Below are 22,753 nucleotides of genomic sequence, written 5' to 3' on the forward strand. Positions count from 1 at the left end.
CACGTGGACTTTTTCACGTGAAAAATACATGATTTTTAGAGTGAGTGTTTCAGAAGGTGCTAATAGTAGTGGCTTGAACCAAAAGTACTTGGATCGTCGCTGGTGAAAAGGTTGGATTTTTAGCCCTAGCTTCCACCATGGTTGAGAAAGACAATGTTAGGGCCATTGCTAGGGGCTTCTCCGGTGCGGTAGGGGTGGCTTAAAGGGTTTGCGGTGGTGGAGTCCACCGCGGTTGGAGAAGTAGTAGTTGTAGCGGTTTGGAGTACTCCTCCATCTCCTTTAAGGAAGGATTTTGTCTCACAGTGGGTTGCTGGTTCTGGTGTGGCTGGCGGTTCTAGCTGCACAGGGGGATGGTGTCGAGCTAGGATAATTGCCGTCAAGGCTTGGACAGCCTTCTCGATCCTCTCGGAGCTTTCCATTGCTCTCTTCAATGATTCTCGCAACGAGTCGATGGACTCAACCAGTGCCTTCGCCCACACTGGTGGCTCATTACTAGCTGCTGCTGGTGGTACTGAGGAAACCTCCAGAGGCACTTAGATGAGTTCTTGGTCCTCCATGGATGCGATCTCCACTAATTTAGCTTTGGATCACGTGTTCGCCATCGTCCGAGGAACGTCAGGTTTGTTACCAAATGTTACGAACCAGATTTGGACCGATTTGGAAGTAAGAAAAATATAAAAATTTAGGTGGTGACAGAATGATCAGATAGAGTTCTAATGGCTTTCCTTTCAAGTCAATCAGATGTCTAGATGAAAAGATATAATTAAAATAGTAGAGTAAGGTTAGAATAGGGTAAAATGGTAAATATCTGACGTTGCAGCGGTTGTCAGAGGGTGTCAGACGGCCAAGGGTGGTCGTGGATGGCCATAGGGTAGGGTGGCTACTCGAGATTATGGTAGCTATGGGTTGGAGGTAGAATTTGAGTTTCTAACTTAGATGTACTCCTAGGAAAATTAAAACCATCTAACATCTATGATGGAAACGGTAAATACGAGAATAAGAATATAACTAAACTAAATAATTCTCAATGCTTGGATGCTTGGATGCTTGGATGCTTGGATTAATAAAGCCTAGCCCCTCTATATATAGAGGTCGGGTATAATGAATTCTACTCGGACTTAGCCCTAAAAGCTTATACGACTCAAACTTGCCTTAGAGGCTTACATGACTTAATTAAACTTGTTTTAATAGCTTACATGACTTAATTGAACTTACGTTAAGCGGCTTTCATGTCTTAACTAGACTTGCCTTAAGGGCTTATATAAGCATGAATTAATTAAAAGATAAAATAAGCTCGATCTATCGAATCTAATGTCCTCATGATACGATCCGATCTGACCCGATTTGCATCAGACTGTTGCATCGCCTATAGCCACATTGAACCCAATGATCGAGCTCACTACTAGTCCAAGTTGACAAGACAACTTAGCTTCCATGAAGTTGTGCATGCTGCTCGAGTTAATCAAGATTTCGACCCGAGTCCTCTTGACCTAGCCTTCCATCCGTAGAGTGTGAGCCACACTCAAGCTCACACACATGTGCAAGTTTAGCTCAGCTTGAACCTCTTCCCCAACCTAGTCCACATCTAGTTCCATGTCTCCTCCATTCCAAGCTTCTACCTCTCGAGATAGTGTTACGAATTGTACGTCCATTTCAAATCAAGCTTGGATGTAGGAAAGCAATTCGCATAGTCGGAGGAGAATAATCTCAAAATATTCTCCGGTAGTCAAAAAATTATGAAACTAGTGATGGTCATTCCGTATCTTCATGATCTACATTTTGGTATTCATAGCTTTTGCAGATTTTCACTGCACCTGGGGCAAAAATACTTAAAATTGGGATGAAGGTGGAGATGACGATTGATGGTGATGATGGTGATAGAAGGGTGATAATGGTGATGGATTGGGTGGCACATGGTGTTGATGGGATAAGGATAAGGGGGCAGAAGTGGTCGAGATCCTAAGAAGGAGGGAGGACTCGATAGTCGAGGAGATTAGAGGTAACCAGCGACAAGAAGACACACGACTAGGGCTTGAATGAAGAGGGAGGGAGGAGAGTTAGGGTAGTGAAGGAAGGGAAGAAAATTCAATATTCATTCATAATCCTCCTTTAGGTTGCCATCCACATCTTAAGAGGCTAACTTAACAAGCCAAAATGATAAATAATAACCCTAGAAACATTGCATTTTTGTTGACCGCGTTCTAATGGAGTCAAGCGCGTTTGAACGCATAATTTTCATTCACTGTTGATGCGAACGTATGCAGGCATTCGCACACGTGTTTTCGAACGGGGCTGAGCATGTACGAACACACAATTTGTGTTCTCTATCGATGTAAATGCATCTAGGCGTTAGCAAGGGGAGTTCGAACTTGACCTCCCCGCATTCGAACACGACATCTAGAATCCTTATTTTTCTAAAGAAAATAACTAAAATAAAATAAGAAATAGATCCCATAGGTTGTATCCATGCTCGAGATGACTTAGTGTGGTCCGAATCACATCAGATAGTAGCCACGCATGGTGGTGGGAAGGACAATGGTAGTAGTCGATGATGGTGGGGATAGTGGTCGATGATGAGCTAGGATCATGTAAGCTAATTAGCGTCTACTCCTAATGCAAAAAATAATTCATTCATCAATTTGTGATCCAATAAAGTGCACACCACATCTCTTATAGGCGGCCACCTTGATTGAATCATAGACTTAACTGAATTACTAGACTCGACTTAGTTATTAGACTCGACTAGGTTGCCCTTTGCTCGATGAGCTCCGATCTGAGTAACTCATAATCAAGCAAGCGCAAAATATAGGTTAGATCCTTGGGTCTAACCGATTACAGTTGACTTAGCTCAACAATAACCAAAAATTTGAATAAATAAAATGCAAGGTCCTTACTATAAACTGAGGCTTTGAACCCAATGTCCTCGCTCTCTATGCTCCGGCTTGATTTAGATTAGATAGTAACACAAGCTTATTTTGAGATCAACCTTATTTCTAGCTATTAAGTGCACAAGCAAATTCAAATTAAGCTTGAATCAAATTCGAATTATGCTTGAATTTAGTTTGAATTGAATATTGGATTACCTACCCTATATAAAATCAAGTCAAACATGTAATAAACTTTAATCTTATTTATGTATATAGTGTTTTATATAATTTGAGTCTTATCACCTCATGGTTGATCGAGTCGGACTCAACCTCAGCTTAAAATTAAATTTGAGCTAATTCAATTGATTAAGCTCGGCTTATTTCAAATGCAAACCCAATTTGTTTTAGCCTTATCAAGTCGAGCTCTGGCAGAGGCATAATTATTTTGGCAATCCTTTTTGTTTTAGTTACTTAACAGTTAAATACATAAGATATTGATTCTGAATTTCGAGGAAACCATCCAAAATCTGTATCCACTAGAGATTAATGTTCCATAAAAGAGAAAATTATATTTTTATCTCTATTTTAAAATAATAAAATATATAAAATTTAAAATATAAACTATTTACCTATTTAAGTCAAGTCCAGCCCATAAAAAATATCTCAAATTTAAACTAGGAAGCATTAGAATATAACATATAAAAACAATGGAGCCTATCCATTTCGTTGACTTAACAAAAAGGAAGAGATATAATTTATAATATAGTTATTTAAAAGTTTCACAACGACCAGTTCAATTTAAACCTACCACATAAAGCCTGATAATAATCCTTCATAAAAAGGAAAAAGAAAAAGAAAAAGAAAAAGAGAAATATTTCATACGTCTACTTTCAGATGAACAGTGATATTGCCCTCGGACTAGTTTCTCCATTGCAGCAGTGGTATGCCTAACTCGCTCCTTTTAATTGTGTTTGTTCCTTTTTGTGCTACAAACTGGGTTTCCATCACTATCCTCCTCCTCTTGGGACAGTTAGGCTTCATATTCTGCAGTGGAAACAAAGAGCCAGGCTGATCAGTGCTTATCTATCGTTGAAAAGTAGGCAAGCAGACACGTGCAATAATTGTTGCCAAGCAAGTTGATATTATCATGCATCAATCATATCGCCTTTTGTTTCACATCCGTAACCTATCCATTTCGATCGCCAACTAACTCCTCCCCTCAGTCAGCAGTGGAAGCACTGCATGTGTCCTCTAAAGTCATCAATTATTGGATGCCAATCCTAGGGCAAATAACCTTCAAGAAGACAAGAGGGGCCCTTTCCCTGTTGGAATAGAGCTTTGTTGTTGTTTAACCCTAGCTGCCTCATTGTGGAGTTCTGAGTTGATCGAGGCTATCAATGAAGTTCTTCTATATAGGATCACTTGTCAATTGCCCACTGATAACCAGCACTGCCACATGATATGTGTCCCACTATCTTGATAAGGTTCTCAATCATTTGGCACAAAGGATGTGAATATACCTCTAACTGAGAGCTTTGACAAGTAGTGAAAAGTGACATGAGGGCCAATATATATATATATATAGGAATAATGCATTATTCCTACACGCTAACGTAGACAATAATGCAGCATTTGTCATCTACTACGTGCCATGGTGCAAATAGAGAAGCCGAAGCGAAGCTTCACTCAATTCTTTTTAGGTTTTGAAAAGAAAATTGAGCTAAATGATGAAAAGATAAGCATATATTTTTCAAACAAGGTGAAAATTGTTACTGAGTTACTTCAAACTTATGCCTTTTAAGGCACAATTGTCCTGCTCTTTCTAAGTGCCTTTTGTCTTTCTTTTCTCTAGGCCTTGACTGAGAGTTTTTCTTGAGTGCTAGGGCTAGGGAAGAGAAAGATTAATTAATTGAAACCTTATTGAGATCAGCTTGGGCTGGGATTTCATGGCCCTTTTGCTTGGCTACTGAGGAAAGATGGTGGCATACTACTTTGTTGTGATGAGCGATTTCTTCTCACTCCAATACGAAATATTTCTCTCTGTAATTTTCTTCAAGTTGACAGTGGATTTTGCTTGGCGGTACACTATATATCTAGTCCCACATGTTATTTTTACTGTTATTCTCCTGATCTAATTATTGTGCATAGGTTATGAATCTTGTCTGCTCTATTTGGTATTGATTTATTCATGTCATACTCCGTAATACAAAATATTTTATAGACCATCCCTATCGATAGATTTATTGATAGATGAGAAGAAACGAAAGTAATAGCATTCTGGAAGTCAAAGCCCCTCACACTAGACAAAGGATAATTATCCTCCCAATCAAATAATGTAAAAGTTATACCCAATAAAGCCATCGTAGTCTCTTGCCTATTTCTTACAATAATATTTTAGAGCCATCAGCGATTGGAGAGTGGCATAGTGGCGAAACGGGTTTGATCAATCTTCCGTTCATTCTTCTATTCACCACAAGATTCACAACTCCTTTATTCCTTCTAGACCTAATAATGGTAGGCCTCAAGATCTTGGGTTTGATAATGGTAGTGGTGTGATACACCTTGTTAGAGGCTTTTCTTATTGCATTAGTTATTTATTTTTATTAAAATAAATTTTTTATAGGTCCCGTTAGTACACGGAAGGGAGCGCGTTCAAACACCTTTGCGAACACCTGTATTAGTTCGCAAAAATAAAAAATGAGAAAAGTGCGTTCGAACGCGGTGGGACACGTTCGAATGCCTACGTGTGAACGCCTACATCAGTTTACATCCACAGAGAACATCTTTTATGCATTCGAACGCGGGAGTCCACTAGAATTAGGGTTAATAATTATTATTTTGTCTTGTTGGCTAGCCTCTATAAAGGTGTGGATGATAGCTAAAATCATTATGCTTAATGAATATTAGTTTTATCTTCCTCTATCATCTCTCTAGTCTCTCTACCCTAATCTCCCTCCTCCCTCTTCACCAACCAGCCACCTCTATCGTTGTCAAGGTCTCATCTATTTTTTAATTTCCCTCATCTGTTGAGTCCTCCCTCCTCTTGGGATCTCGACCACTTCTTCCCCTTCATCTTTATCCTTTAAACTATATCAACCATCTACCCTCATCTCAATTATCATCCATAACCCTAACATCCACTCCACCCGTCACCACCACCTTCATCCCCACTCTATCGTATTTTCGTCCAAGTTGTAGTTCGAATCTACGAAGAGCATAAATACAAAAATTGTAGATCAAGAAGTTACAGATCGAGAAAACTTAGTTTCATAATTTTCTGATTAGGGGAGAATATTTGGTGAATATCTTCCCTTAATTATATGGACTGCTTCCTATAATCAATCTAGATCTTGAAGGGATCGTTCCGTAACTTATCATTGGTATCAGAGCCAAGCGAACCTTAGACCTCCATTAACGGTGGAAACAAGGAAGATGGCATCAACAAGGAGATCAATGGAGAGCACACTGACAAGGGAAGACTCATTCCATGATAACCCTAATCGAGAGGCCGATTCCATTGGGGCGGCCACGGTAGGACCGAACCAACGTCCATGGGTATGAACATGAGCTTGGCGGATGAACTTAGGGACATATTCCAAATATTGCTGCATAGGGTGGACGCAATGCAGAATGATCATAATGCTTTGAAGGAATATGTCATGAACCGATCGACTTCATCATCTTTTCGACAAAGATCGGTGCCTCAAGAAGGACCAACGGTGCGACCACACCGAATCGATACCCCACAAGTCCAGGTATGACATGTTAATGTTAATGATCTTCTTTTACCTATTCCTACACATCATCCCTCATCTTCGATACACAACCCAAGACTAGCGGTGGTGGAACCCAAGAGGCGTGCGACACTAGTGCACTTCGTTGATAAAAAGGATTGACACTTAGAGGATGAAGTTGATCCTCTAGGAGATAGTGATGGGCATGTTCGAAGATTTAGAGAAGGAGATCAACAAGCACAAATGTTCAGACCTGAACCAAGGATCTTTCACGAACCCGACAATAATATCCGGGGGAGAACCGCACGCTTGGACTTCCTAAAATTCTAAGACGGTGATTCGACGGATTGGGTGTTTCAAGTGGAGCAATACTTTAATTATCAAAGGATAACAGAGGATGTAAAGGTACAAATGGCAAGCTTTCACCACCAAGGAATGGCATTGCAATGGTATCAATCGGCTATTTATGGTGGACCATTTACTGGTTGGGCAAACTTTTGTAGAAGGATTACACGTAAATTTGGGACAGCGACTTATGAAGATTTTGCTGCCACGTTAAGCAAGATAGTTCGGAAGACAATCGTATTAGAGTATCAAGCAGAATTTGAAAGAGTTAGTAGTCGTTACGAGCCATATTGGCCCGAACCGACATTGATGAGAACATTCATTTTAGGGCTGCGGGAGGAGATCTAGGCAGATGTTCATGCTCTCTATCCTACCACTCTTAAGGAGGCCTTTGAGAAGGTCGTAAGGATAGAGCAAAAGCACAAGGCTCTCAAGATGGCAGCGAAAGTAAGTTGGGGCAACCGAGATGAACAGTTTGCACCTAGAGCGTCGGCTAGAAATTCTACGGGTTCTAAGACAACGGCTGCTAGTACTAGAGCATGACCACCCTTGAGACCCTCTTTCGATGTTAGAGGAGGCACAAGACCCCCCGTTCGAACTCTCACACCTGCCCAGGTGGAGGAGCGAAGAGCGAAGGGCTTTTGCTTTCGATGCGATGAACGTTTCACCCCCGGTCATTGGTGTTCCAAACCGATCGGGAGTGTGATACTCATGGACAGTCTCGAGGGAGACGATGAGATTGTTGGTGATGGAGAGTGTTCAGAGGAGGTCCATGAGGAGGCCGTGGAGGAGGGCACGGAGGAAGATATCCAAGCTAAAATATCGATGCATGTATATTCGGGTACTTTCGCGTCGACGACATTACGGGTGGACAGACTCGTTAGAAAGCATTATGTGCACATCCTCATCGATTCTGGGAGTACACACAACTTTCTAGATGAGAGGTTAGTGAGAAGGTTGGGCTTGGACGCTGAACCGACTATGGGATTTGACGTTGTTATTGGAGACGATACGAAACTTCGGGCGGAGAGCTTGTGTCGTCGGGTCGATATACGGGTGCAAGGACACGACATCATTGTGGACTTGTATTTGTTGGCGCTATGAGGAACGGACATTGTCCTTGGCACTCAATAGCTGCAGAGCTTGGGACCTGTCATTTTTTATTTTCGGAGCATGTGGATGAAATTTAAGCAAAGAAACAAAGATGTGCAGCTTGATGGCATTCGGTCTTCGTCGATTCCAGCAATGTAGTCGATGGTGGGGCTACCTTGTGTGAGTGATTTGGCCTATATTGTTAAGTTAGGACCAGTAGGAGATGAGCCTCTAATGAGTCCAGGCACTATAATTGATTTGTCTAATTTATTAGATAAATTTATTTGACTATTTGAAGAGCCAAAGAAGTTGCCACTAAGGCGAACAGTGGACCATCGCATAGAAATTATGCCCGGGGCTACACCGGCGAACGTGAGACCATATCGATATCCATAGGGGTGGCAAAACTTGACCCGACCCGATAACCCGACACGATAACCCGACTGTTAATCGGGTTTGGGTTTAGATTAATCGGGTTCGGGTCATAAACGGGTCAACCCACCTAACCCGATTATTAATTGGGTCGTGTTTGGGTTTATGCCTCTGACCCGCTTGACCCGTTTAACCCGTTTAAGTAAACGGGTCGGGCGGGTCGGGTCGACCCGCGAACCCGCGAACCCGTGAACCCATCACACACATATATATTCTAAATTTCTAATTTTACCCAAATACCCTCCTACCCTAAAACTCAAGTCACCCAAATACTTTGGCCAAAGTCCCAACTCCTCAATCCCCACACCAGCCCGCCGTCGCCCCCTTCCCATCTACACCCAAGCTCCTTGCGTCGCGCCGCCGGACACCCGAGACCCTCGCACCGCCGAACACCCGAGAGGAGACAAGGTTCGATCTCTTCTCCTCTCTGTTCCTCCTCTTCTTCTACTTGTTTTTTTTTCTTAGTTGAACATAAAGGCCCGGGCCGTTTCAGCAGCTGCAAGAGAGAAGCTTGAGGCTGCTGGTTGCACAGTCACTCTACTGCCTGGTAGGAAGAAGTGGATAAAACCATCCGTTGCCAAGAACATTACACGTGCAGAGGAATATTTTGCTAAGAAAAAGGTAGCAGAGGCAGGTAGTGCTGATCCAGGTTCTGCATAAGCAACTTCACCATTTTCGCATGCTGGGAAGATCTCATAGGGTCTGAAAGTTATATAAATCATGTTATTTGTGCCTTGTATTAGTGTATCCAATTCTTTCCTTTAGTTTGAACCTTGATGGTTGCATTCCTAGATTTTCCTTCTCATATCTATGGCATTCGTTGTTTCCTATTCTCTTTTGCAGCCTTATATATAGCATATACAATAGATGCAAGTGTTCACAACAGCTTCTAATGGGCTCGAACCGGGCCTCTGTCCATATACCAACCCTTGCTCATTTTAAGCAGAACTCCGCCTGATCAGATCCAAGCCCAAAAATTTCTTGTAGGGCCCTCTAGCAACCCTTTATGTTTTCGAAATTAAAAGTATGTGAAATTTATCTAAAATACTATAGGAATGTTTGGTAGAAATATACTTGTTTTAAGAGAGACATATTTCTCTAGATATTGTATCTAGAAAAATAAATGACTTGTTTGATTAATTGTATTTCATAATGCTATATTTGTTAAACACATATTTTGTTAGCTATATTTCATAACAACATATTTAGTAAACAGGTGTTTAATTAGAAAAGAATAGAAGGGATGAGAGGAAAGGAAAAACGAGTTAAGAGTTGAGGATAGAAATAAGAAGAAATGAGATTGGGTTCTGAAATTATATTGCTTCGTTGCAGACGAAGTGAGAGTGGCATTGGAAGTGATAGTATAAGTCACTATTGCTGTCATGTCTCTTTTGCCTATTCTCTATTGGGTACATGATGAGTTTCGCTTATTTGATTGGGAAAGGCAAACGATCTCTTTTATTTATGTTGGTTGTTTCCCATTTAGCTGTTATGCATTTTGTTATGTCTATAGGCAAAGATTTTATTTATTCAATGTATTCTTTTCATATCACTATTACAATAGTCTCAATTTTCAGAGATACTGAGGAAGAAAGTCTTTTGTGATCAATACTCTGATAGAAGTTCATCTTACGTGATTTTAGTTCAATTTAATTTAGTTTCATAGCTTTGGTTCCATGTTATGATATTTTTTTTATTGCTTTCATTTTAGTTATGGGTGATGATAGTACTAAAGATGGAGAAAATATTTCTGAGGAGGTTCCTCCTCCCATAGTTGGTGGAGAGAATTCTAGTAATAAAAGAAAAAAAAAACAAACCTCCAATGTTTGGGAAGTGTTTACGGAGCTACCAAAAGGAGAAGATGGGTTAAAGAGAGCCACATGTAAATTGTGTGGTGTTATATACATATCAGATAGTAAGTATGGGACTGGAAATATGAAACGTCATATACTTGTATGCCCAAAGTTGAAAACTAAAGATATAGGCCAATTATTTCTTGCCAAATCAGAAGGATCAATGTCTTTACATGTTTCTAAGTTTGATCAGGAGAAATATCGTGAATTGATGACAATGACAGTTGTTAAGCATGAATTGCCTTTTCAATTTGTTGATTATGAAGGAGTTAGAATATTGCACAGTTACTTATGTGATGAGGTCAAACATATTAGTAGAAATACAGCTAAAGCAGATGTTTTGAAAATGTACAGAAGGGAGAAGAATAAACTCAAAGATTGGTTACATTCTATTCCTGGAAGAATCAGTTTAACATCTGACTTGTGGACCTCCATAACCACCGATGGTTATCTATGTCTCATGGCACACTTTGTTGATGAAAATTGGGTATTGCAAAAAAAAATTATAAATTTTTGTGCAATGCCAACCCCACACACTGGAATAGCTTTGTCTGATAAGATTTATACATTGTTGACTGAATGGGGTATAGAGAAAAAGTTATTTTCCATAACATTGGATAATGCATCTGCAAATGATTTGTTTGTTGAGTTGTTGAGGAGCCAACTTATGTTGAATGATGCTTTATTATGTGATGGTGATTTCTTTCATGTTCGTTGTTGTGCTCATATTCTTAACTTAATAGTGCAAGAAGGTCTGAAAGAAATAGATGATTCCGTATTCAAAATCAGAGAAAGTATCAAATATGTTAAGGGGTCACAAGTCAGAAAACAGAGATTTGCTGAGTGTGTTAAACAAGTTTCTTTAAATAGCAGTAAAGGATTAAGACAAGATGTTCCTACAAGATGGAATTCAACTTACTTAATGCTTGACAGTGCTATTATATACTGTCGTGCATTTCTTCATTTACAATTGAGTGATTCAAATTACAAATATTGTCCATCACAAGAAGAATGGGGTAAAGCTGAAAAGATTTGCAAGTTTTTGAAGTTGTTTTATGATGTTACATCTCTATTTTCTGGATCTATATACCCTACAGCAAATTTGTATTTTTCTAAGGTGGTTTTGATCCAATTGAATATAATGGAAGGCATGCGAAGCTCAGATAATTTTATCAGTCATATAGCCACACAAATGAATGTGAAGTTTGAAAAATATTGGAAACAATACAGTATTATTTTGGCGATAGCTATCATTCTAGATCCACGATTCAAAATACATTTTGTGGAATTCTCATACAACAAACTCTATGGCTCTTCTTATGAGATGATAAAGATCCGCGAGAAGTTGTTTGCACTTTTTGATTACTATGTTCAGAATACTTCTAAAGTTTCCAATGTGACATCTTCAGCTACTTTATGTAAAGTTTCAAATGATACTGAAGATAACAACTCTATGATGAAGGTAATTTAATACCATTCATATGTTCTTATCATTATATTTTTTTTAATATTTTTTATATATTCAGAATAATAATTCTTTTTTTTATGTAGGAGTTTGATTCATTTGAGAGTTTTGAGTTTGTGAGCAAATCACAAAAGTCACAATTGGAATTGTATCTTGAAGAGCCTCGAATTGATCGAAGTTCTAAATTGGATATTCTTAATTATTGGAAATCCAATCAATTTCGATATCCAGATCTTTCTCTCATGGCATGCGATATATTAAGTATTCCTATCTCCACAGTTGCTTCTGAATCTGCTTTTAGTTTTGGTCCGAGTTCTTCAGATTGCAAGGGACTCAAATCAATCTTAGTTCAGCATATCACCCCGAGACGGATGGCCAAACCGAGGTGGTGAATCGTGGACTAGAGCAATACTTGCGATGCTTTGTGGCGGATCAACCAAAGGATTGGGTCAAATTTCTTCCCTGGGCTGAGTGGTCATACAATACCGCTCATCACTCAAGCATTGGCATGACCCCATTTGAGGCGGTTTATGGGCGCACTCCCCCTGTCTTGCGTGCCTACGATAGACTCGCGGCGACGGATAGGACTGAGCTTGACTTGGAGCTTGCTGATCGAGATGAAACATTGAGACGGCTCAAGACTCACCTAGCCACAGCACAAAACCGCATGAAGCAAACGCATGACAAAGGCAGACGTGAGCGAGAATTTGAGGTTGATCAATTGGTGTTCGTTCGAGCTCAACCGTATCGACAATCCACATTGAGGCCAATTTTGAACCAAAAGTTGGGATACAAGTACTATGGTCCGTACCGAGTGCTACAACGAATCGGTCCAGTAGCTTACCGATTGGACCTACCTGAAGGAACCAGGATACATCCCGTCTTCCATGTCTCGGCATTGAAGGCCCAGATCGGGCCTAACCATGTAGTGGGTTCGACCTTACCCGAACCAATGGAGGAAGATGGCTCCAATGAGCCGGTTCGAGTCCTAAGTCGTAGGAGAAGACGCCAAGGATCCAGATTAGAGACTGAAGTGCTGATTGAGTGGCTGGGCAAACCTACTGACGAGTCTACATGGGAGCTAGAGACAGACATCATGGATCGCTTCCCAAATTTCAAACCTTGAGGACAAGGTTGCGGAAGCGTGGTGGATTAATACGATTCGGACTTCACCGACGTCGTCTCGAGTTTGGATTTACCTTAGGATAAGATTGAGTTTTAGGATAAGATTGAGTTTTAGGATAAGATTGAGTTTTAGGATAAGATTGAGTTTTAGGATAAGATTGTGTTTTAGGATAAGATTGAGTTTTAGGATAAGATTGTGTTTTAGGATAAGATTGAGTTGTTGGTTAGCCTATAAAAGTATGTGTAGGGCAACCAAAATTAGGATTGAATATTGAGAATTGAGTTTGCCTTGCCTCCTTCATCTTCTTCGCTCCCGTTCCCTCAATCTCCCCGGCGACGCCGCTTCTAATCTCCCTCGACAGGCCAATCACCCTAGTCCCTTAGGAGTGGCCCTCTTCTCCCCCTTCTTCCAATTTATCCATCGCTATCCCTAACCTTTCCATCATCCATAACCCTTCCACCATCACTTTTACACCGGTGCCACCCCATCAACACCGGCCCTCCACAATCCACCATTACCCAGGATTTCGTGCCTTCATCCACGGAATCCAAAAACAGAGTATCCTGATGTTCGTCCACTAAACGAACGATATCTCGAGATCCCCAACTCCGATTCGCCTGAAACTAGATCCGTTGGAAAGCTCTTTTCCGGGCCTACAACATATCACAATTTCACAGCGATCCAACGGCGGGATATTTCGGGATCTGATCTCAAAGTTCCGTGTAAGATCGTATTAATCTTGAATCAGAGCCTATAGCCGAGGAAGGATCGTAACAAGCTGGTATCAGAGCCATAGCACCAAAAGAGGGTTCGTATCAAGCTGGTATCAGAGCCACCGTTCCTCGAACAAGCGCTTCCAATGACGATCACTCGATCTAATAGGAATACGGAAGAACCTAGCGTTCTATCCATGTTGGGGTCTATTTCCAAACAGATTGCCATCAACAAGCAAATAATGATGGAGATGATGCAGGAAATACGGGCATGGACGAAACCTTTTTCAACAAGCAAGGCAATCACAAGACAGCATTGGGAACCCTCCACAACATACCCAACATCCTCCACGGCCTCCCCGTTCATCACAAAAATAGGGGAAAGTTCGGCTATCCGGCAAGATCGAGATTCTACACCTCGACCCATGGTCAGCCGCAACGAACTGCCACCGGCTACAATGAGATCCTCAACCATTGTAGCAGCCCTCGGAACCTCCACATCTTCCCATGCACCGGAGACCTCGTCGACAAACCGCGAAGTGCTGGCTACCCCACACCTGGTCGCTGGATATCCCTCATCAGGAATCCTCATCGGTGGTGAAGGAGATGATCCGAAATCGCGAATTTCGACACTTGGGCCGCCTTTCACTAGCTCCCTTTGCAACCATAGTGAGTCGGCAACTAAGAAGAAATCGCATATGGCCTCCAGCGATCTTCTACCATTCTCCTCGGTCAATCGACAGTCGACCACGACAGCTTCATCACCAGCGATGACGTTGCAGCTCCCTGCCAAGCTACCACTCAAAGGAGAAGGCCACGATCTTCCACCCATGGCAGCTGAAAGTGCAGATGTGGCTGGACATCGAGGAGAAGAAGTTGAGGAGCAACATCACGCGGAGGACACGATGGCCAAAATCTCCCTCCACGCCTATTCGGGGACAGCTGCGCCAAAGACATTGCGGGTGAACGGTGTAGTCAAGAAGACCACAGTGAGAATCTTGATTGACACCGGGTCCACCCACAACTTCATTGACAAGAGGCTCCTTAGGAAGATTGGGCTCGAGTCGGAACCCACGGAAGGGTTCGATGTGACGATTGGAGATGGCACAACTTTGCGAGCAGATTCTATTTGTAGAGGTGCAGAATTGAAGGTGCAAGGCCAAATTTTCACATTGGATCTTTATCCATTGGCCTTGCAAGGTGCCGATATTGTTTTAGGGACCCAATGGCTTCGGAGCTTGGGGCCCGTGACCTTTGATTTTATAAGCCTCACATTGACCTTTTGGAGAGATGATCAGAGAGTGTTGTTGGATGGAAGTAAACCGCTGCTTGAACTTTCAAAAGAAAGGGAGCTCGCTTCTTTCTCGGCACCCACTTTTCCTTTCTTTTCAGATCTACGGAGAGCCAGTGCAGAGGATAGTGATCTGGTCCGACTCATGGAGGAGTTGAGAGAGAACCCCTCAAGCAACCCCGAGCACGAGGAGCGCAATGGGTTAGTACTAGAGCACGGGCGAATCAAGGTACCCCGAAACGAAGAGCTACGGAGGCTATTGATGGCACACTTCCATGATACTCCTATAGCAGGTCATGAAGGGGTATTACGTACTTACAAGCGGCTGGCCCAAAACTGTACTTGGACTGGGATGAAGACGGACGTGAAGAAGTATGTGCGTGAATGTCAAATCTGCCAACGAGTCAAATCGGAGGCACTCAAGCCTAGCGGGCTGCTGCAACCACTACCTATACCAGAGCGTATTTGGGAGGATATCTCCATGGACTTCATTGAGAGGCTGCCGGAGGTTCGAGGACAATCGGTGGTGTTTGTTGTGGTGGATAGATTGAGCAAGTATGCACATTTCATAACATTGTCTCACCCGTTTTCAGCAAAAAGGGTTGCTGAAATTTTTGTTCGGGAAGTGGCACGCTTGCATGGGATGCCTAGGACTATCGTGTCAGACCGGGATCGCATCTTCATAAGTGAGTTTTGGTCCGAGTTCTTCAGATTGCAAGGGACTCAAATCAATCTTAGTTCAGCATATCACCCCGAGACGGATGGCCAAACCGAGGTGGTGAATCGTGGACTAGAGCAATACTTGCGATGCTTTGTGGCGGATCAACCAAAGGATTGGGTCAAATTTCTTCCCTGGGCTGAGTGGTCATACAATACCGCTCATCACTCAAGCATTGGCATGACCCCATTTGAGGCGGTTTATGGGCGCACTCCCCCTGTCTTGCGTGCCTACGATAGACTCGCGGCGACGGATAGGACTGAGCTTGACTTGGAGCTTGCTGATCGAGATGAAACATTGAGACGGCTCAAGACTCACCTAGCCACAGCACAAAACCGCATGAAGCAAACGCATGACAAAGGCAGACGTGAGCGAGAATTTGAGGTTGATCAATTGGTGTTCGTTCGAGCTCAACCGTATCGACAATCCACATTGAGGCCAATTTTGAACCAAAAGTTGGGATACAAGTACTATGGTCCGTACCGAGTGCTACAACGAATCGGTCCAGTAGCTTACCGATTGGACCTACCTGAAGGAACCAGGATACATCCCGTCTTCCATGTCTCGGCATTGAAGGCCCAGATCGGGCCTAACCATGTAGTGGGTTCGACCTTACCCGAACCAATGGAGGAAGATGGCTCCAATGAGCCGGTTCGAGTCCTAAGTCGTAGGAGAAGACGCCAAGGATCCAGATTAGAGACTGAAGTGCTGATTGAGTGGCTGGGCAAACCTACTGACGAGTCTACATGGGAGCTAGAGACAGACATCATGGATCGCTTCCCAAATTTCAAACCTTGAGGACAAGGTTGCGGAAGCGTGGTGGATTAATACGATTCGGACTTCACCGACGTCGTCTCGAGTTTGGATTTACCTTAGGATAAGATTGAGTTTTAGGATAAGATTGAGTTTTAGGATAAGATTGAGTTTTAGGATAAGATTGAGTTTTAGGATAAGATTGTGTTTTAGGATAAGATTGAGTTTTAGGATAAGATTGTGTTTTAGGATAAGATTGAGTTGTTGGTTAGCCTATAAAAGTATGTGTAGGGCAACCAAAATTAGGATTGAATATTGAGAATTGAGTTTGCCTTGCCTCCTTCATCTTCTTCGCTCCCGTTCCCTCAATCTCCCCGGCGACGCCGCTTCTAATCTCCCTCGACAGGCCAATCACCCTAGTCCCTTAGGAGTGGCCCTCTTCTCCCCCTTCTTCCAATTTATCCATCGCTATCCCTAACCTTTCCATCATCCATAACCCTTCCACCATCACTTTTACACCGGTGCCACCCCATCAACACCGGCCCTCCACAATCCACCATTACCCAGGATTTCGTGCCTTCATCCACGGAATCCAAAAACAGAGTATCCTGACGTTCGTCCACTAAACGAACGATATCTCGAGATCCCCAACTCCGATTCGCCTGAAACTAGATCCGTTGGAAAGCTCTTTTCCGGGCCTACAACATATCACAATTTCACAGCGATCCAACGGCGGGATATTTCGGGATCTGATCTCAAAGTTCCGTGTAAGATCGTATTAATCTTGAATCAGAGCCTATAGCCGAGGAAGGATCGTAACAAGCTGGTATCAGAGCCATAGCACCAAAAGAGGGTTCGTATCATAATTTTGATATTGTATAAGTTTTAAGTTGGAAATGTATTATTTGTTTGTACGAATGTATGATACATTTTTTGAGAGTTGGAAATTTGTTCTAAACTCTATTGAATGGGTTTTGTTATGATGAATTATTAGGATTGTAATTTTGATGTTGTATAAGTTTTGAGTTGGAAATGTATTATTTTGTTTGTATGAATGTATGATACACTTTTTGAAAATTGAAATTTGTTCTAAACTCAATTGGATGGGTTTTATTATGATGAATTATTAGGATTGTAATTTTGATATTATATGAATTTTGAGTTAAAAATAGGTTATTTTATTTGTGTAATACACTATTTATATATAATAAATTAGTAAATATTAAATTTTATATAGAATTTATATTAAACGGGTTAGACGTGTCGGGTTAACACGACCCGTTTAAGTATACGGGTTAGACGGGTCGTGTTAACGTGTCGGGTTAACACGACCCGTTTAAGTATACGGGTTAGACGGGTCGTGTTAGTGTGTCGTGTTAACTTGACCCGTTTATTAAACGGGTTAGGCGGGTCGTGTCGTGTTACCCGTTTATTAATCGGGTCGTGTTCGTGTTTACTAAATACAACCCGTTTATTAATCGGGTCGTGTTCGTGTCAAGGTAATGTTGACCCGACCCGAATCTGACCCGACCCGATTGCCACCCCTAGGTATCCACATGTGCAAAAGAAAGTTATCTCCAAGATGGTAGTCGAGATGTTGGAGTAAGGACTCATACAACTAAGTCATAGCTCTTACTCATTGCCCGTGCTATTGGTGCAGAAGAAGGATGGGACATGATATTTTTGTGTCGATTACCAAGCACTAAACGCTATCATTGTCAAGGTCCGGTATCCCATTCCGGTCATAGAGGAGCTGCTGGACGAGCCGGTAGGGACGACCATATTCAGCAAGTTTGACTTGAGGGCCGGGTATCATCAAATTAGAGTTCACTCGGCGGATGTGCAAAAAATTACATTTCGGACTCCAAATGAGCACTATAAGTTCCGGGTGAAGCCCTTTGGTCTCACCAATGCTCCAGCAACTTTTCAAGGCCTCATGAATGATATTTTTTGGCCTCTACTGCGAAGGTATGTTTTGGTATGCTTTGACAACATTTTGGTGTACAGCTGGACTGAAATGGAGCATTGGCGATATTTGGAGAATGTGCTGAATTTATTGAAGCAAAACCAGCTGAAGATTAAGAAGTCCAAGTGCCTATGGGGATTCCTTTGGAGGTTTGTCCTAGCACGAATTATAAATGTTCTTCACTTCTATTTAAGGAACTCAGAGATAAACATTGGGTGAGTGAAATAAAAGAGAAGTTTAGAAATTTCTATCATCTTAGAAGAGTTCTCTGGTTTCCTCATAGAGCCATATGACTATTTAGTGTGCGGAGAGCTACACCATATGATTGAAGAGCTAAATTGTTCATTGACATCTACCACCAATTGACGTACTTGCATTTAACAATTCATCTATTACTCGGGTGCTTACCAAAGAGACACAATCTTTTTCATAAGGATAGTTAATCATGTGGTTTGTATTCAAGAAGTTACTCAAGCATTATGACATTAGAGTGTTGGGAGGGGTTGTAAGTAAGTTTTGTTTCAAATGCTTATATTGCGAACTGACCTGGAGGATGAGCCTAATCACATTGGAGGCAGCAACGAGAGTGTGGTTAGGGGCTTTGACATCTAGCCTTGGCTATTTATCTGATTGTTATGTTTTATCATTAATTTGTGTATTAGTTGTTTTGCAGTTTAGTTCATTTGTTAGGTTAGTCGGACCCAAGCTCTTAGAGCTAGGTCAATCAAATCAAGTTAGGTAGCCAACAAATATGATTATGGTGTGCATCTAATTGTAATTTGTTAGGGCTCTAACCTAAGCTTTTAATTCGTGCATTAGGATTTGGTCTGAGTCAGTTGAACCGAAGCTAGCCTAGCTAGGTCGACCAAGTCAATTAGGGAGCCACTATATAATATGTGGTGCACCCCTAATGAGAATTATCTTGGATTATTCAATTATTTTATAAGATTGTGGGATACGTGTTTTATATGTTGTAATCAAACTGTGAGTAGTCTTACTTCCTAGAGAGCTTTTTCATATTATGATATATTATACTTATATATATACATATTCTCTTTTGGCTTTTAGTATGATTATATGATTTTATATAGAGATAATTACAGTTGAGTATATTTCATCATTCATTTGATTTAATTGATCTTGGATATGAATATATTGTTGATATCTAGAGATAATCAAATATGACTATACTGTTATGACTTTATATTGACATAATCTCGAGCATGAGTATGCATGTGATTGGAGATTGAATTGCACCATATTTCTTTTATCTTCTTTACTACCTAAATTTTTGAGTTGCATGATTTAAAAGAGTATTAGATAAATATATATGATCTGTCATTTAGAAAAAAAGTATGAAATTTCATTAATAGGATAGTTTATAAAAAGTGTGATGATACTCAAGTGGCGTGAGGATTAGGATGCCCTTGATAGATGATTGATTGCTCGATATATTCATGATCTTGTGGTTTTACTTCTGAGATCAATAATCTATGTGCATAGTAGATATTTGAACACATGTCAGTCGCTAGGGCATATATGGCGAGTTATCCTCAAATGATTTCTATCAGTTGGAAGAGGTGCCTAGTCTAGATGAATGTTGATATACCCTTTGTGGATGTTAGGGTATGATTATAACTAAGATACTCTTAGCGAATGGCAAGATATGCTTTGATATTTTGGGCATAATGATGAGACCAGGTACTAAATATTGACTATGTACAGTGGTTTGGTATGGTGATAATATTATTTAGAGCTGATATTGATACTAAGATATTGAGAAATACATATAATTACATTATTATCTAATGTACCTAATAATCAAGTAGTCATCATGCATCATATATGATTGCATTTGATATCATAACATGGTTATGATTGTGATGCATCATATATGTATTATATTTAAGAGAGTTAACATGATATCTATAATACATTTATATATTATGAGGATATGTGTTTATACTCATTCATGACATGATGTTTTTTTCTGATTCATATTATCCAGTACAAAATTTACTCTTTATATGGCATCACTAATTTAGGATAAAGTCTTTTCACTAAGACTTTAGCTCATGATTCTCTTTATTTTCTTTTCTAAAACCCCCTCCACCAAGATATGAGACACCTGATAGCGATTTGAGATATCGTGAAGAGATATTTTAAAGCAAAGATGAGGCGAGCTAGACGTAAGATATTATAGAAAGTAACTTATCTAGAAATTTAATTCTATTGATGTATATTTTTGTATTTCATTATATTAGATCGTATTTTGTATAATAAGAAATCTTGTACAGGTTGGACAATATTGTATTAGTTATATTTATTATATCATGATGGTTTGTTGTGGCATGTGCGGGTCTTGCCAAATTATGTAGTAGTCTAGGATAATTTTTATGAATTTGATTATTAATATGTTAACATGTTTATTTAGATGATGGCATAATTTATGTTAAGATGAATTATGTGAGCATAGGTATATCTCTGCTTGACGGGCCTCACTCGTCCTATTGCATGCTATGCATACTGTGTGTGGACGCGTGGGCATGCACGTGCCTGCCGAGTGGGGGCGTTACATAATCAGTCAAAGAATGATATATGATAGTTAGATAGTGGATGTAACAATCAAACGACATGTTTAAAAGGAATTTCCAAAAGCATTTGTGAATCAATAAGACCTCATGTTCAAATTAGTGACGGAAAACAACTACAAGCAGCTAGAAATGTAGTTATTACAGCCAAGACTAAATCAGGTAATGACAAACAAATTCATAACGTTTTGTGTATTCCTTATTTAAAACACAATCTATTGAGCATTGGACAGCTAGTTAAGAGAGAATTTTTTATTATGTTCAAGAATGATACTTGTGAAATTTGAGACATGCATTGGTTGCTACTTATTACGGAAGTTCAAATGATAAGTAACAAAATGTTCCCTCTAGAATTCTCATGTCTAGATGTCATGCATTAGTTGCTAAGGTACCAAATGAATAAAGATTATCACATATGCATTATGGCCGAGTGCATTTCACTAGTTTGAAGTTGTTGCAGCAAAAGAAATATGGTAACAGGCTTGCCATCCATTGACAATGTTAATGAAGTATGCTAAGAATGCATTTGTGGAAAGCAACATAGAAGGACATTTCCAATAAAAACTTCTTGGAGAGCAAAGATGCCTCTTGAATTGGCCCATGCAGATATTTTGTTGTCCTAGACAAACATTATTTTTGAATGGGAGTAATTATTTTCTATTGTTCACTGATGATTATATGAGAATGAGTTGGGGATAGAAGTATGTTGAAAGTAAAGAATCTTTCAAAAAATTTCTAGGCAGAAGCAGTGGCAACATCAATCTTCCTACTTAATTGATCTCCAATGAAAGCGGTTCGATATCAAACACCATATGAAGCTTGGTATGGCAGGAAACCAAATGTAAGTTATCTCCATGTTTTTGGTTCTCTTGCATATGCTCAAATTAATTCTCAATTTCGCCAAAAGTTTAATGAGAAAAGTGTCAAATGCATATTTATTGGTTATAGTGAAAAAATCCTCCAACCAAGAAGTTGGTTATTGGTAGAGATGTGATTTTGTTGAGAAGAAGTGCTGGAATTGGAATGAAAAAGAGTAGGTTCCACTGCAATTTCGTTCTTCTCTTGCCTAATCCAAAAATTATCCGGCCGCGAGGAAGAAAGAGATCTTTGCCGGCCATATACTTGATAGAGTCCTTCTCGTGAATAGAACAAAAATGTCATATACTGGATGCTCAAGCCTGCCCGGAGTATGATTGAATTCCCCTTACAGAAATAGAAGAACATCAAAATACAAGGCAAGGCTTAAATTATCTACACCATCTAGAAATACAACAAGCTGTCCTACAACACCAAGTAGCATTATTCTAGTAGAACAATTACCTCCAAAAAAATCTAATCTGAATCTCCTTCTAGAAGAATGAAATCTTTAAGAGAAATTTATAATATCATGTAATTTTGCTCTTTAAGTTTTTGAACCAGTGAAGTTTGAAGAAGCAATTCAAAGTGAAGAATGGAACCAAGCTATGGTAGAAAAAATTGCAACTATTGAAAGAAATCACACATAGGAGCTAACAAGTCTACCATATGACAAAAAGGCCATTGGACTAAAATGGATTTTCAAAGTCAAATACAATTGAAATGGGAGTATTCACAAGTACAAAACAAGGCTCATAGCAAAGGGGTATGCACAACAAGAAGGCACTGATTTCTTTGGAATATTCTCTATAGATACTATTAGACTTGTATTAGCATTTTCTGCACAAATGAAATGGCAAGTTTATCAGTTTGATGTTAGATCAACATTTTTAAATAGAGTCTTAGAAGAAGAAGTTGAATTTGTTCAACATCTAGAAGGATTTGAAATCAC

The 22,753-nt window shown here is 40.3% G+C and overlaps 1 protein-coding gene across 1 annotated transcript; it reads left to right on the forward strand.

Annotated features, from left to right (window-relative positions):
- The first annotated feature begins 537 nt into the window (after positions 1-537).
- On the forward strand, positions 538-22,451 carry LOC140759182 (zinc finger BED domain-containing protein RICESLEEPER 1-like). Its single transcript, XM_073095675.1, has 5 exons — positions 538-663; positions 8,936-9,119; positions 10,182-11,785; positions 11,875-12,094; positions 22,366-22,451. Exons 1-5 carry the CDS (start codon positions 538-540, stop codon positions 22,449-22,451), a joined length of 2,220 nt encoding a protein of 739 aa, XP_072951776.1.
- Positions 22,452-22,753: the final 302 nt, after the last annotated feature.

This window comes from Typha angustifolia, chromosome 4, assembly GCF_048772165.1.
Source record: "Typha angustifolia cultivar Huaian chromosome 4, ASM4877216v1, whole genome shotgun sequence".
In the NCBI taxonomy this organism is placed as follows: domain Eukaryota; kingdom Viridiplantae; phylum Streptophyta; class Magnoliopsida; order Poales; family Typhaceae; genus Typha; species Typha angustifolia.

Bases quoted from the DNA above. Each gene is read 5' to 3' on its own strand.
- LOC140759182 (XM_073095675.1), top strand. From the start codon at position 538: ATGAGTTCTTGGTCCTCCATGGATGCGATCTCCACTAATTTAGCTTTG. The intron at 9,120-10,181 runs GTTCTGCATAAG...CTTTCATTTTAG, and splicing joins GGCAGGTAGTGCTGATCCAG to TTATGGGTGATGATAGTACT. The intron at 11,786-11,874 runs GTAATTTAATAC...TTTTTTATGTAG, and splicing joins ATAACAACTCTATGATGAAG to GAGTTTGATTCATTTGAGAG.